Genomic DNA, 17,704 nt, shown 5'->3' on the forward strand with positions numbered 1-17,704 from the left:
CATTTTGCAAGTTAAAACATACTGGTAATTACTTATGATTATATAAATGTGTTCATGGTTTCACAACATACAGGAAAATTTGAAGATCATACAGGATATTTCCACAGGTTTTCTTTCCCTTTGAGGTATCCTATCTTATCTCAAGGGAAGAAAAACAGGGTGTCTGTGAAATCCAATTACATTTTGAGCTTTGAAATTGTTTTGTTACCCTCAGAAGATATCACATTTCTTCTTTATTCAGAGCCTAGCTGATGCTTTAAACTAGGAAATCTCATGTGTTTTCAAAAATGAATTTATTTATCTATCTTTTTCACTTAATGATATGAACTTAAAATAGAAAAATGCAAGACAGGAGAAGCGATTAGAAAGTCGGTGATTTAGAACAGGATTGGTAGCTGCAGATATTGATACAGTTACACCCAAGTCTAGAGGAAGGAAAGCACAAATTCAAGCAGCTTTCTTCTCTCTCTGAAAATGCCAGTGTATAACAGAGACAGGCTTGGGATGCCTCTCTAGCTTAGAAACAGACTTTGAGCTATCTCTACCAAAAATTATGTAGTAATAAATTATAAAGAAGTTTAAGGTGTTTCTTAAAAATGCTTATTTTATAAAACAAGCAAATCTTTTGTACGTCCTCCACACTGTTTACCAATTTAAGACAGAATATTATCTGTGTATTCTGTATGGTGAGAATAAAGAGCCTCTTTCCTCCAAGGACACACATCTTAATGAAAATACCTTCTGGGTTATAAAATGAAATAGATGAGTTCTTTCCAAATTTTTTTAATATACTTCTCACACTATGAAACAAAGCAGCTAGTCTAGATGAATTAGTAAGGAGGAATACTGAAAATCATGTTTACTTTTAAACCAAATGTCTTTTGATGCCTTACATATAAAAAAAGCCAGGAACTCTGACATGGTGCAATCCATGTAAAATGTGTATTTCATTAAGCAGGTAGAGGTTTGAAGTCCTCAAATCATGGTTACAATTGTAGCAAGAAACTAATAAGGAGTTTGCCAAATCAAAAACAGTTATTGTTGCCCATTTTTTAAGGTTTTCTGTTACAAAGCTGAGATCAAGCTGATTCCAAGAACTATGTATCACTTGGGAAGAGCCAGAATATGCAGCCATATTATTTTAGAAATGAATGGATCTCACTAGTTGACTTTATAAAAATGCTGATTGGTGAGTATTTTATAATATAATCCATATTTTAAGATAACTTGCTGTTTCCTTTTATCCATCAAAATAATATTGTTAGTGTATATTAGAGTCTAACTGTCTAAAGAAAATAATGTGATTCAAATTTGTATAGTATTGTAGCTTAATTGGTTAATAACAATGAATTTAGAAGACTACTATACAGAATTTTTTTTCTTCATAAGCAATATGATGGTTCACGGTTAACTAAGTCAACACTATTAGTTTATAAAATTATGAGTGTTTGCTCAGAAAGCATAAGAACTTGTATCCTGTATTAAGATTTCCAAAGAGGTATGGATCATGTTCCATCAAGTTTGAGTAAAGAATGTACTCTTGTAAATTGAGAATTTGCTATTAAACAGTACCAATATATAAGTAGCTCAACTTTATTACCTTGTAAATGTCCAAAAATCCACACTGGTGGTCGAATCTGGTGTAGAGCTCATTGAGCATGCTGATCACTTGCATGGGAGTGCACTGGGCACATATGGCTGTGAAGCCCACAATGTCTGAAAACAGCATGGTTACATCATCAAACTTTCTGGCCTGCACCTGCTGCCCTTGCCACAACTGCTGGGCTACATCACCAGGGAAAATGGAATACAGAAGGTCGACTGTCTTCTTCTTCTCTTCTTCCAGGGCCTGGTGAGTTCTTTCTAAAGTGGCCTTTAATTTATCCATCCTCTTCTTCAAGCCATCTTGGGCCTTTGCTTGTTCGCCAACCAAAATAACATCTCGAGTAGCATCATGGATAGGGATGTCTGAGAGATGCAGCCCTCGTCCCATGAGTTCATCCAACTTGTCAACACATGGGGAGCCCAGAAACAAAATGGAGTTTGATTCTGGGACGTGGATCATTTGTCCTTTGATTTCCATCACCTGTGAACATGAAAAAATTTTTATGAGTCCTCTCCACAAGCAGGTCAAAAAAATATTATTTGGTAACTAAAAAGAAGAAATATTTTCTTAACTATACCGACTAACTGACTTAATACTAGAAAATTTTATCTTATTCACAGTCAGCATAAATTTCGTGGTTCAAAGGAGAAACAATTGCTTTGTGCCTCATTCAGTCACTTTCCAAAGACAGTGATGAAACACAAAGTGAGAGCAATGAAAACTGAAACAGGAAAACCTTGTTATTCAAGATAGAATTACTCCCAGGAACATTATGGAATTGGTTTATGAGCCAACTCAAAACTTTTCAGCCTGTTTCATAATAATAGAATTAGGTAAATTCACCTGTCAAAATAACTACATTTTACTCTCATTAAAATAGCACTCCTTTCACAAATTAAAATTGGGAGCTTCAGATGAATCATAATAATTATTTGGCTTTGTATACGTCATTTTTCAACCAGTTGCAGAACTTGGAAAAAGTAGCAGTCATCACACTGACTAAATTAGTGGGCAATTTAGTAAGTCTTAAAAGTAATTTAGATCAGGTATCATTAAGTCAGGATTAGCAGAATGTAGCGTGTACATAAAACATATCCCCCTAGATCAGAACACTAAACTAAGTCAGTAATGAGCTAGAGTCTAGGGACAAGTCATTCAAATCTACCATTCCTTTCTGTGCCTTTCCACGGGAGAAACATGGAGAACTAATATTTAATGAGAAACAGTGAAAATAGGATTATGCTGCCTTGACTTGGAATCCTACTGAACACCTCAGAGGGAGGACTGTATGCTTAGGATGCAGCTGCCCTGAGAGGGATGCTTGCGTTAGACCAAGTTGCTTCCACAGAACTGCTATGAAAGCTGTAACTATCTGGAGCAGAGGGGCTAAGAGCTGGCCAATTGAGAAGGCCTCTGTGACTCCACATCCTGTCCATTCACACACAGAATGTGCTTGATACACGACTGTCCTTTATTTTTTCATAGAATGACTTGTGAAACTGTAGGCTACAAACAAATGTGGGGCAAAAGTATTCGTGATTCACAATGATCTTATTTATAGAAGGAAAAAAATGGAACCCTTGCATGATATAATTGTATGGAAGGAAGTGCTTGATGCTCACTTATAAAGTCTCTGTTATAGCTCAGGATTTCATCCTTTCATTCATAGTGTTCTCATTTACTCAATGAAGCACACATTAAATATGTTTTTTTAATTTACTAACACTGCCCTGGGTGATAAAGGTAAACAGGTAAGCTATTTCCCTTTTCAAAGTTCCCACACTATATTGGAGAATCCTATCTGTATAGGACAAAAATCAGTGAGAATAAGCCATTTTCTGTTCCCTTAGCCAGGTGGGCTCTTAGAGGATTGTAGGCCACACTTTGAAATAATTGCCCTCTAAAGTATTCCTGGACTGTTTCCTATAAGTCTGATATGCCTTTTGCAGAAAGGATATTGTTTATGTCATATGCTTTCGTGCTGTTAAATATTAAAGAAGATACATATAATTTATGTTCTCAGATTAAAAATTGTAGACTTTTTTCTTAAAATTTAACATAAGATCAAAACCTTGATGAGATAATAATAACACTGAATAGTCATTATAAGCTGAGAATGCTGACGCTCTCCCTCTCGCTCTCCTCCCTCCCACCATCTCATTTCTTCATCTCCTCAGGCTACTATTTTCTTTCTACCCTTCAATTTTTGACCTGCATTTCGACCTTGCACCTCTGTCCTCTGCTCTTTTCTCTCCTTCCCCATCACAGCACTTGACTGCCCATCACTCCTGACAACTGGGTTCTTCTGTTTTCTCTTTCTTTCTTCTTAGGTATCAACTGCAATATTTTCTATCACGATTCATAGTTTTTCCTTTGCCCTGTATTTTATGATTTCTCCTTATTTTAAAGAAATAAACTAGCTACAATGGAACCAGTGTGTGTATTTACACAAATTACATATATACATAATATATACGTATATATGTGTACATGCAACACAATATAAAATACATTTCTTTACCATACAAAGAAGCTGAGTTGAACAGTTTGTACCCATGTCTCCAAAGGAAATAACATAACTAGGTTCTTGATTTATAGGTGGCTGCTTTTTTACTTTTTGAAATCTATACTTCCACAGACTCTGGGAGGAAAAACTTACTATCTGTATTACAGAAAATACAATGTAGGAAAAAGAAGCCTCAGCAAATAAATAACTTCTTTCTTTTTTAAAAATTTTATTTATTATTTTTATTTTATGTGTATGAGTGTATTGCCTGCATGTATGTGAGTGCACCCATGTCGTGCAATGCCACAGAGGTCAGAAGAGAGCTTCAGATTCCCCTGGAACTGGAGTGAAGGACGGTTCGTAGTCACCATGTGGGTGCTGGGAATTGAACCCGGGTCCTCTGCAAGAACAGTCAGTGCTCTTAATCACTGAGCCATCTCTCCAGGCCCCAGAACTTCTCTTTTTAATAAGGTTTTATAAATCACTTTTTTCTTATTTAATTGGTCATCAAATTCAACTGAAACTTTTATATCACTATCATAAACATATTACTTTAATTGGAAAATAATAAAAATGATTTCTGAATTATTTTTGTTTCCCTGTAATTATATATTCCTAAACCTGCTAGTATCTGCATATGTTCATTTAGCAAAAACCACTATTCTACCATATTTTCATGCAGAGAAGTCACAATTGTAGAAATGTGTTTAGTATGCAACCTTCTCTCAAGTCTTATTACATCCTAAATTATTTTCAAGTTTTGATGAAATAGTGTAAAAGGTACAATAAATATAAAATTTTATAAAATATCTCAGATTTCAGAAACTGGCAAGCATGAAAAAGTGATTGTTATTTGATACTAGGTTAAAATAAAAGGCTGAAAGTCATACACTCAAAACCCTTGGCAGTCAGTTTCTGTTTCATTACCTATTTTACTTTTTTATTTATGTGTAGCTGTTCTGTACAGCATATAGCTACACTGTAGGTGATAGAGAGAGGGCTCAGTAGTTAAGAGTACTGGTTGCTCTTGCAAAGGACCGGGGTTCCATTCCCAGCACCTGCATGGCAGCTAACAATAGTCCTTAACTTCAGTTCCAGGGACTCCAACTCCCTCTTTTGACCTCCATGTGCATAATACAACCCAAGTGCACTTACATTCATGTATATACATAGCACATATATATATATATAACATTTAAAAAATATCCCTCTAATCAGTAATTTGAAAATGTCTATGCCATATAATTGTATATGGCATAGTTCATGTTTTATAAAATCTGAACATAGAATAATTCATACCCTTGAGAAGCTTCAAGTCTCATCAGATAGCTAGGTAAGTCAGTGTTAATTGTTTATGAATGAAGGCTTGAAAGGAATAAGACTTGGATTTGAATTCTAGCTCTCCATCAACTAAATGTGCAAACTGGCTTACATTCAGTTATTCATCCTTTCAAAACCTTATCTTTAAACAGAGAAGACGATGGTAGCAATGCTAACGGGGATGGTGTCAGTCTGTAGTTAATGAATCCGTCGAATACCTGTTTCGGACTATGTACTGCACCAAGTAGTGAGGAGTCTTGATGGTAGGGGAAAAGAAAAGGAAATAATTACAATATTAAATATATATCAATATGATAATAAAGAATTTTTAAAGACCTGTTCTCAACAGGTAATTGAAAAGAGGAGTAGATATTTGCATGCCTACCTAGTTAAATTAAGTCACATGCTTTTAAAACCAGCACTTGGGAAGCAAAGGCCAGTGGACCTTTGTGATATTGAGGCCATTCTTGTCCACATCATCAGTTCCATGTCAGCTGGGGCTATAGGGAGACCCTGTCTTACAAAAAAGTCACTTCTAGATGTGTCTTCTGGTCTTTCAGATCTCTGAGATATAATTTATTAAAGCTCAGTTATATGTCCCTGGCTCTTGAAGAATTGAAGGAGATTCCAGATTGGGTTTTGTTCTCACAGAGTAATAATGACATGAAAAACAACCTGTGTTGAAAACAAACAAACAAACAAACAAACAAAACAAAACAGTTGGAAAACATTAAGTGTCCAGGACAAGAAGCTTCTATTCTCATAGCCTTAAAGCTTTTCCATTTCCCAAAATCCTCGCTACCACAAACACTGCATGACTAAAACCCCAGCCTGACACAAGAAGTACTGAGCCAGAAACACCCTTTACACAGACTGAAAATGCTCCTCCACATGAAGACAAGTACTGACCTGGTGAAAAATGCTCTGTATTATCAAGCTCCACGACCAAGGAGAAGTGGGAACAGAGATACATGAAATTAGCCAGTGAGCTGAAAACAGCCCAACACAGATTCCCAAAGTTGTACCATCATTGCAACTACAATTCAAAAAAGTGTGCCAGGACCAGTGAGTCGTTTCCTGTTACAGTTTTTAAAATAGGATCTAGAGTCTTCTAACATAACAACCCAACTATCCAGGACATAATAGAAAAGCAATCATCAATATAAAGACCAGGAAAATCACAGCTGAATGAGAAAAGACAATCAGTTAAAGCCAACACTGAAATGAATCAGATGTTGGAATTACCTATCAAGAATTTTAAAGAAAGTTGCAGTGATTAAAGAAGTCCCGAAGAATCTCGGAATTAAAAAAAAAGACACAAATTTAACCAAATAGAAATTATAGATCCAAGAAGAACAGTAGGAGACAGGTGTTACTAAGCAAGAAATGGGTAAAATGGGGTGTTTAAATGGGATGGGAGGAGCGTGGGTTATGCAAGGAACTACGGGCTAAAGGAGAAAAAGGAGCTCAAGAGAAGGTGGGACCATAGGAGACAGGTATTATCAAGGGAGAAATGGGGAAAATGGAGATACTTTATTTAAATGGGGATGGCATGGAGGGAAAGTTAGATAGGGAGAGAGAAAGGAAAGATAAATAATGCCTAGCTAGTATATAAAAAAAAGACACAGGGAATCATATTAGTCTCAAAACCTACTGACAAATTACACATACAATATCACTACATGAGTCCATGTGTACAGCTGAAGGCAACTGTATTAGTTACCTTTCTGTTGCTGTGATAGAAACACTGACCAAAGCAACTTATAGAAGGAAGAGTTTATTTGAGCTTACAGTTCCAGGGGACTTACAGTCCCATCACGGCAGGGGGGCATGGTGGCAGAAGTGGCTGGAGGACGAGCAGAAGCTAAGCTCTACATCTTCCAGCAGGCATAGGAAACAAGAGAGCAACTGAAGATCTGGCAAGGCTTAAGAACTCTCTAAATCCACCCGAAGTGACGTGCTTCCTCCAGGATAGCCACACCCTCTAATACCTCCCAAAACAGCATCACCAACTGAGGACAAAAATGTCCAAATACTTGGAGCCTATGGGGGACATTTTCATTCAAACCACCACAGCAATAGAACAGGAAACCGTGCCAAACAGGAGAAACCTTCCTTTGGGTTGTTGGCCATGTAGTCCAAAAGACTCCCAAAATTACACAGCTCCTGATTACCTCCCAGAACTTGAAGGTAAGACCCTATTGCTGAAGATAGGACATACTTTAAACACAGGATTTGGAGCAATGGAGTTGGAAATAACCTGGAAGCCACCTCCACTGAAGGCTAGCTCTCATAGCTTGGAAAGCACTATGCAAGCTGCTAAGGGAAAACATCAACCGATGATCCAACCCCAACTTTTAAGATCTAATAACCATATCAATGACTGGGACAGCAAATGACATTGGTGCAGCAGTGGTACTTTTTTACCTTGGGGGCAATCAACAGCTACCTAACTGGATCCTAAAGTCCACTCAATAAGAGGAAACACATGTATGGTATGGTAAATATAGCCAAATACATATGGCTGGAGAGGTCATAGAGAAATCCCTAAGGCTGTCACATCCCTAGACAAATACAACTTCCTACTATGTGCAAAACATGGATCCTTATATTTACAGACAGAGTTCCACAACTGGTCATACACAGAGACTGTCTATGAATTGCCCAAGCTTAAGTGGAACATCTAAAATGCAACCGTTATGCCTAAGGCTCATGGAATATAGAACAAGGGGTAAAAAGAACACTAATGCATTTTTCACTTCTGTTCAATGAAGCACCATCATGCAACAGAGGACCAGGAACACAAAAGGTCACAAATGGTCAAAGCACAGAGAATAAGAGCCTGCAGAGTGTGGGTTCTTGGACAGGACTCCTGTGTTAAATTCTACCTATCCAGGGCTCAGAGACCATTGCAGAAGAGGGGATGGAAAAACTATAAGAACCAGGGAGGAGGTGCATGACCATATGGAAATATAGCCCTATAGGCTCCTGGGACCACGCTCATATGAACCTATAGCAATGTTGTCAGCATGCATGAGACCCTGCACACTCAAGCAGACAAAACTCGGCACAGAACTGTGGAAATGGGCAACAGGCCCCAATGTTAGTCAAATAATTATTGGCAGCTGATTACTGCTAACTGAGGAAGAGCTGATCTTCTTAAAGGGAGGGACTCTAGATAGGCTGACTAGACCCCAGTGGATGAACTTGTACTGAAGGACATCTGGGGACACTAACGACAAAATAGGCCTTAACGCAAATGACAGAATGTATGAATTTCAGTGGAGGGTTATGGGAGGGGATAAATGGGGAAGCAGGTATAAAGATGAATAAGGTATTCTATATACATACACAAAAATTCAATAGTTTTTTAAAAAAAGGCTTTAAAATGAACCCCCCCCCGAAAGAAATTATAGTGCTGGAAAATGTAGCAATAAAAATAGGAGACTCCCTGGATGGACTTAAAAATAAAGTACAGATGGCAGAGGAATGTATTTAATCTGAATAACTGAGAGAAAACAGATGTAAAAAAAAAGGTTCTTGGGACCTGCAGAATACAAAACAAAATCTCACACTTACATCATGGGAGTCTGAGAGGAAGGAGAGAATCAGGTCAAAAGAGCATTTGGTAAAATAATGGCTACAGTGTCAAAAATTTGATGAAAGGCCTAAACACAAGATTCAGCATGCTAAACGGATCTCAAATACGTTAAAAATCAAAAACAGCTATTCCAAGACTCAACATAATTGAGCTTTTGGAAAACTGAATACGAAGAAAATATCTTGAAATTAGCCAGGGATAAATGAACCATTAGTTACAGGCAACAACAACTTAAATTGCAGCTAATTTCTCATCTGAAATTATGGAGCCCAGAAGAAAGTAGCTTTTTCTTGTCCAAATACTGAAAGAAAAATCTCTTATCAACTGTGAATTATATATCTGAGGAAGTCAGTCATCAATAATAGAGATGACATAAATATAGTAACAGACAAAGGAAAACTAAAAGTATTTATCATAATAGATCTATTGTTAAAGAATGATCAAAAGGAGTGAATGTGTTGAAAGGAAATTATGAGAGAAGGAATCTAAACGTATGAAGTAAAAGAAGATGAAAAACAGAAGTAGCGAAAACCCATTCGAGTCTCTTTGTAAATTTTCTATATCAAATATGGCAACTTATTCAAAGAAAGCATCATGGGCTCCATCCTAAGTGTACATACAAGACACAGGTAAAAGAAAATTACATACACCCACACAGGAGGCCATGGGAACCAGAGATAAAAATGGGAGTAATGTTATCATAAACTAAGAAACATGAAGGCATGCTAATAGTGACAGGAAGCTAGAACACAAAAAGAGTTAATTACCCCCAAGAGAAAGTCTGAGATAATGTGGTACATGACTCATGGGAAATAAATACAGTTTGGAATGGCAAAATTAACAGATTAGATCTAATTTTCATATATGGGCTTTCTACTCTAAAATGTGGAATACATCTTTTTTTTTTTTGAGATGTTTACAAAGTATGTATAAGATAGATCATATCCTGAGTTACAAATTAAAAATTAAAATACCACAGAATATGTATTCCAACAATCAGAAACAAAGATGTTTGAAAAAGCCAGATAGAAACCTGCTATTTTATAAACTATATTCACACAAGAGTCTAGTTGGAGTTACCCTACACAGGGTGTAATGCTTCTCTCAGAAGCTGTAAGTTGTCAAACAAAAATCCCAGTCCCAGGTGTGGGATACCTCCCCTCAAGTTGTTGATCAGAGGTGTCCCAGAGACCCCCCAAAACAATGCAGGCTATTGCTGTTGCTCTTGACTCTCCACCAGATTTGATAGCAAGTCCCTATTGCTGAAGACATCTCTATCTCACAGGATCAAGTGGGCTCTGACTGGGAGCTTTCTCCCTGCTGTCTAGCTTTCAGAGTACCAGAAGGAGCCATGCAGTCTGCTGGAGGAAAATGTCATCAAGTCTTACCCAGCTGTGAACTCTGTGAGCTACAATAACCACCACCCTGGCAAGATATGCAGTGGTGGCAAGGATGATATGGGGATAACCAGCTGTTTTCTTATTGGATTTAAGCCCCATTTCACATAAGGAAACATATGTCTGAAATTATAAATCTGGCTAAGAAGCCACGACTGGGTCCTAGGCCCTAGGAGAGAACCTAGTGCTATCATTTTCCTAAATTGATGTAGTATAAAACTGCATAGCCCTGGCCAGCCTGGGAACTCCCTATGTAGATCAGGTTAGCCTGGAATTCAGAGATCCACCTGCCACTGCAGCCCAAGTGCTGGGATTAGAGGAGGGTGCCACCACATCTGACATAAATTTATATCTTTACGACTATATTTAACTGCAGCTCTCAGAATGCATCAAGGGAGTTTCTTTTTGCAATGGGTGGTGGTTAATGCAGACAACAAGAACTGTTCACAATGCAGAGAGTACCATCAGAATGTTCAGCCATAAGTTGGATATCTATCTCACACTCTGTCCTCCAAGGCTCAGGGAACATTGTAGAGAAGGGTATGTGAAGTTGAGAGAGGGCTGGGTGGTGCATCTGGGAGGAGTTAGTGGAGGAAGTGAAGGGTGAATATGATCAAAATGTATTGTTTGCATGTAAACTTCCCAAAGAATTAACAAAAATTATATTAAACTTCCACAACTGAGAAACAACAGAAAAATCTCTATCAAGGTGAATATTTACAGTATCTTTTTATGTAATTAATTGTCAAATTGGAGTGAAGAAAAAAATGTACATGTTAAACATTTTGTAGCAAACACACTGCTAAGAGAAAAGTTTATGACTAAACCGCTTAAATTAAAAAAGTAATTTACATGTCAGTAACATAAATTCCTTCGGGAGGGGCTGGGAAACAGCCCAGTCAGTACAGTGCTGCCCCTACTAGCACTGGAACCTCTGTTTGCTCCCCACACATACAGAGCTAGACACAGTGGCATGGACTTGTAACCCCAGTGCTGGGGAGCTGGAGACAGGCAGAACCCTGGAGCTTGCTGGCCCACCAGCTTAACTAACTTCATTAGTTCCCGGCAAGTAAGAGACCCTCCCTCACAAAAAACATGTTGTAGGAGGGTGCTGTAGAGTTGGCTCAGCGGTTGGAGGCCCTCTTCTGACCTCTCCAGGCATTATGCACATGGTGCACTTACACACATACAGGCAAAACATTCATACACATGTAATAAAACTAATAAATAAAATATTAAAATTTTTACTTATTTATTGTTATTTTATGTGTATGAGTGTATTGCCTGCATGTGTGTAAATGCACCCATGTCATGCAATACCCACAGAGATAAGAGAGGGCATCGAATCCCCTGGAACTGGAATTACAGATGGTTGTTAGCTGCCACGTGGGTGCTGCGAGCCAAATTCAGTCCTCCTGAGAACAGTCAGTGCTCTTAACCACTGAGCCATCTCTCCAGCACCCTCCCCCCAACAATTCTTTTTTAAAAAAGACTATGCCTGAAGGACACTTGCATTTGTCCCCTGGCCACCATACCCACCAGCACAAATGTGTAAATGCAGCCACAAATGCATAAACATATGTACATATACGATAATTAGAATATTAAAACAACAAATAGAATATAAAATTCTTACTTCATTGCACTAGAGGCTTTCAGTCACTGGGAATTTGCACAGGGGGACCTCTTGGTACAAATGCTCGACCTGATAGGACTTAAAATATATGACAGAATGCACAAAATCTGGTGGGAGGGTATGGGGTGTGGATGGGGAGGAGGGTCTTAATTTGATTAAAATACATTATATGAAAGGCACAAAAACTCAATAAAATATTTTTTAGTATTTTTATTAAGCTTTCATAAATTCATACAATGGTTCTTAATCAAATGTAGAACCCACCCACATCCATGCTTTCCCCATGCCTCACTGAAACTCTTGTATTCTGCCATACATGTTAAGTCCTATTCATTCAGGCATTTGTACACAAATGTCCTTCAGTGTAAATTTGTCCACTAGAGTCTAATCAGCCCATCTACTGATTGTATGTAAGTCGTACTCTCCCTCACCCATAAAAATATTTTTTTAATTCTAAGTCATTACCACAGAAATTTAAAACAGGGAACTGTAAAATTAATATAGAACCAAAGAAGGCTCCTAATAACCATCTTGAACAAAGAACAGAGCTGGAGGCATCACACAGTCTGAATTTTTAAAAAAGTACTACAAAGCTGGGGGCTAGAGAGATGGCTCAGCAGTTACGAACACTGGTTGTTCTTGCAGAAGACCTGGGTTTGAACCCCAGAACCCACATGGCAGCTAACAACTGTCTGTAACTCCAGTCACAGGGGATCCGACAGCCTCTTCTGTTCTCCATGGGCATTTCATGACACAGGTGCACTTGCCTACATGCAGGCAATATGTGCATACAAATAAAATAAAAATAATAAATAAAAAATTTTTAAGTATTACAAAGCTGTAACTCATATATGGTATGTTCTCAAGTAGACCATAGAAAATGAATAGAAGTTGGGAAGGAATTTCGCAGTTCTACAATCAAACTTCAGGAAAATTGGATAGTGCACATATAGAAGAATTCAATTAGATCTTTATTTTACACAATGTAAAATTCTGTTTAGCGTGGTTTAGATTTAATCATAGGATGGGAGAGTGTGAACTGCTGACAGAGCACATAGGGGACACCTTCCTTCGCATTGGTTTGGGCAATGATGGGTTTTTGTTGTTTTGTTTTTAAATGTAATTGCCAAAGTATAAGCAACAACATCAAAAGTAGACAAATGGAATCCTATCAAACTAAAAAGCTTCATTACAACAAACAAAAAATCAACAAAATGGAAGGAAAACCTAAGGAGGAGAAAATGCCTGCAAATCAGACATTTGATGGTGGTCTTAAACATATACGTAAACCGCAATAAAAATGGAAATGGACAAAAGTCCTAAATAAGCATTTTTCAAAAGAAAGCATTAAAACGGCCAAGAGGTGTAGCCATGCATCTTACAGTTACTTTCCATTTAGCAGTGGACCACATACACGGCAGTGCTCTCATAAAGATGTGTCGCTTGGAGATGGCATTCCCATTATAATTTGTTTTTCTTTATTTTTTATTTTTTTAATATTTTATTTATTATTTTTATTTTATGTGTAGGAATGTTATGTCTGCATGTAGGTAAGTGCACCTGTGTCATGCAATACCCATGGAGGACAGAAGAGGCTGTCGGATCCCCTGGAACTGGAGTTACAGATGGTTGTTAGCTGCCATGTGGGTGCTGGGATTCAAACCCAGGTCTTCTGCAAGAACAATCAGTGTTCTTAACTGCTGGGCCATCTCTCCAGCCCCATCCCATTATAATTTGTATAAACACAGTCTATGATATGCACACAACAATGAAATCACCTCACAGTGTATCTTTAGTGCATGAATAACTGTGAAATAATGCTCAGTATCCACATAGACAATCATCAAGGAAATGCAAATTGAAACCACAATGAGATATCACTTCAAACCTGTTAGAGTGCCTATTATCAGAAAAACTAAAGACAACAGATGTTGATGAGGATGCCCAGCAAAGATAAAACTTACACACTGTTGGAGAGCACAGAAATTAGTACAGCCATAGCATAAAAATTAAAATTAGAACTTCTGTATGAGCCAGAAATATCAGAAGTGGGTATACATACAAAGGAAATGAAATCAGTGTGTTGGGAGACACCTGCACCTTCACACTCATGATATTGTAATTCACAAAAGTGAAGATACAGAACCACATAATGTCTATGAACAGATGAATCTATATATGTGGTGTGTTGTACGTAACTGAATGTACCATGTAAGCTCAGTGGAATAGCATTCAGCCTTCTGTCATTCACGACCAATATGAATTAGGGGACATTTTAAGTGAAACATTTCAGGCATACAAAGACAAACACTAAACACCTCATGATCTTACCTATACTTAAGGTGCCAAAATGTCGAACTAATAAACACTGAGAGTAAAATAAAAGGTTGGCTTCCATTACCTGATTGTTGGAGCACTAAGAGACGTTGATCGACATTAGATGGGAAAATAGTGGAAGTAAAATAATACAGGAAAGTATTTGTTTTGCTTTGTATTTATTTACTTTTAGGCATTCAATTGAGTGTTTGTATTTTGGGTTTCAAAATGAAATTGTCCCAGAAAGTAGATATTTAAAAGGAAAAACTTTCTTCTTTATAGGGCTATTGACTTTTTCCAATGTCATTCTATACAAGTGCATTTGCTCATGTGGTTTTATATTGTTTTAATATCTACAACTTGCCAGTAATATGCTGTGAAGCAACTAAAATGGAACATTTTCCCCTTTTATACTAAAGTGAACAATAGCATGCACGCGCTTTAGGGGATATGAACACGAGACTAATTAAGTTGCTATTTATTCAATGTACTGAAATTTTGCCTTTGTGGAAATGAGATAAAATTCACGTTATTACTGATGAACTTTGTGAAGAAAACCAAACCATAACCCTAATCTTTCAGCTAGTTCATATTTTTATGTTTATTTTCTCACGTGTTTATATTTAGATTATTTTTATTCTTTAAATCTCAGAAACTTACTCTAAGAATGAGTTCAATGTTTGTTAGATTTTTTGATAGATTTTTGATAGATACACAGGGAACTACTTAACCGCAGATGAGTTAAAGATTCATGAGTGGATGTGACTAAATGATAGCAAGATCCATGTGATACTTAAAAGAAATAGGTTTGTGCTTTATTGCTGAGGGAACATCAATACATGTCTTGGTCCTTCTACCGCACAAATTTTCCAAAAGTGAAATGATTATGCTTTGCTTTCACATTCTTTATTCATTTTCATTTAATAAGTATTAACGTCTATGCTGTGAGGGAAATATCAAGTTGATTTGCAGTTTTTAATACCTTACATTCACAGACTGCCTCCCCCTCCTCCCAAAGGGTGCAGATTTTATTTCAGCACATTCACACCGTTTGTAAATCACACAAATTGGAAGACAGAAACTAAGGAGCTGGAAAGATGGTTCAGTGGGTAAGAGTATGCATTGCTCTGGCACAGGACCTGAGTTCGATTCCCACATCAGGTGGCTCACAAGTGCTTGTAACTCCAGCACCAGAAAATCCAACACATACCTCTAGACACCATGGACTCCTGCAATCATGTGCACAGACACACAGAGAAATATAATAAAAAATAAATCTTTTTTTAAAATGCACCACTCATCAAAGAAGCTTCTTTTTGCAACAGATGGAGGCTGTTACAGAGTGCCACAACTGGTCACACACAGAATATACATCTGAGAGATGCCCATCCCTAAGTGACATATCTACAGTAGAACTTCTACACCTAAGGCTCATGGAATATAGGGGAACAGGAGTAGAGGGAATCCTAACACATCCCTCAACTCTCGCCAGGAATGCTTCCTCATACAACAGAGTGTGATGTATACCGAAGGCCACAGTAGGCTAAGTTTTAGAAAACAAAAGACCGCAGAGTGTGTGACTCCTATATTAAACCTCATCCACCAATGGTTCAGGGACCATTATGGAAGAGGGGGCAGAAATATTGTAAGAACCAGGGTTAATGCATGAACGTACAGAAACAGAAGCTTTTAGGCCACTGAGAACTTGCTCATATGAACTCTGCAACTATGGTGACAACATGCACAGACCCATGTGGACTCAATCAGACAAAATGCCAGATGCCAGTATAGAATGAGGGAAATGGGCAGCAGGCCCCAACCCTAGCCAAAGAGACCCATGTGGACTCAATCAGACAAAATGCCAGTATAGAATGAGGGAAATGGGCAGCAGGCCCCAACCCTAGCCAAAGAACTGATTACTTCTGGGAGAGAGAGAGAGAGAGAGAGAGAGAGAGAGAGAGAGAGAGAGAGAGAGAGAGAGAGAGCTTGTTTTTGTGTGAGAATTTTGATGGGCTGACTAGAATCCACTGGATGACCTTGCACATAGGGACATCTGAGTACAAATACTTGACATATACGACAGAATTATGGAATTCGATATGGGGGATTTGGGGAGGTGCTGATGGGAGAGAGAACCTAAATTTGTGTAAGATCTATTATATGAAATGCACAAAAACTCAGTAATAATGTTTCTCTTTTTAAATGAAGGCACAGAGTGAGACTCTTCCTTGTTTTACTACCTACAAGAATGCTGCACCTCAGGTGCTTTTGTCACCCCACATCTACCAACACTTCCCGGGGATTTGGGATCTGTCTCTCCCATTCATGTACTAAACCGGGCCTGACCCTGCTTAGCTTCCCAGATCAGAAGACATTGTGTTCAGGGTGATGTGGCTGTAGACTTTGCGTTCTAGTTCTATTTATCTGACTTCTAAAATTATATCTCAATTACATATAACAATACAATAAAAATTTCATTAAGTATTCTGAAAAGATAGGAAACTGTCCAGTCTCTTCAAGGAAACATTACAGAATGAGAATGGACAAAGCACTGAAACATTGCTACATAGAGATGAACAGGGCATCATCAGAGAAGCAGAAAATGAAACCTTACTGACCATTCCAACCCAGCCATTTTAACATAAGAATATACTGCAAAGCCTGAATAAAGGCTACCCTTCACTTATTATGCTTATATATGTATGTGCGTTTATGTTAAAGTAGTTCTTTTCTAATCCTTATTTCCAAGTATTCCTGCAAATCAGGGTTAGTAGGTAAATAGGGGTGACTGCTTAATTTAATGTTAATAAAGATAGTGTTTTGGCCATTTGAGTGAGCAGCATTAACAGTTTTTGAAAAACCAAAAATTATATCTATATTTTAAACTCAATTTTTTTTTAAGTTTTCTAGCACTCATAATATAGAAGCATAAGGTCAACCTCAACTATGCAGTGAGTTCCAGATCAGCCTAGATTACATGAGACCCTGTCTCAAATAAAAATAAGAAAAAAATAAGAGTAAGCGTGGTGGCACACAACTTTAATCCCAGACCTTCGAAGGCAGAGGCAGGTGGATCTCTGTGAGATCAAGGCCAGCCTGGTCCACATAGTGACTTCCTGAGAAGGAGGAGGAGGAGGAAGAGGAGGGGGAGGAAGAGGAGGGGGAAGAGGAGAAGAAGAAAAGAAGAAGAAGAAGAAGAAGAAGAAGAAGAAGAAGAAGAAGAAGAAGAAGAAGAAGAAGAGCAACAACAACAACAACAACAAAACATAAAATAAAAATAAATCAATCCTGGTATCTACCCATTAGAACAGGAGATAAACAG

At 37.8% G+C, this 17,704-nt stretch overlaps 1 protein-coding gene across 1 annotated transcript in view; it reads right to left on the reverse strand.

Annotated features, from left to right (window-relative positions):
- The window catches only part of Gucy1a2 (guanylate cyclase 1 soluble subunit alpha 2), a 369,084-nt gene that overhangs the window by 133,265 nt on the left and 218,115 nt on the right, over positions 1-17,704 (reverse strand). The window contains exon 5 of the mRNA XM_008829700.1: positions 1,601-2,086. Within this exon, the coding sequence (XP_008827922.1) occupies positions 1,601-2,086 (486 nt within the window). The remainder of the gene's footprint in view (positions 1-1,600; positions 2,087-17,704) is intronic.

The sequence above is a fragment of the Nannospalax galili genome, unplaced genomic scaffold (assembly GCF_000622305.1).
Source record: "Nannospalax galili isolate Female #2095 unplaced genomic scaffold, S.galili_v1.0 scaffold854, whole genome shotgun sequence".
Lineage (NCBI taxonomy): Eukaryota > Metazoa > Chordata > Mammalia > Rodentia > Spalacidae > Nannospalax > Nannospalax galili.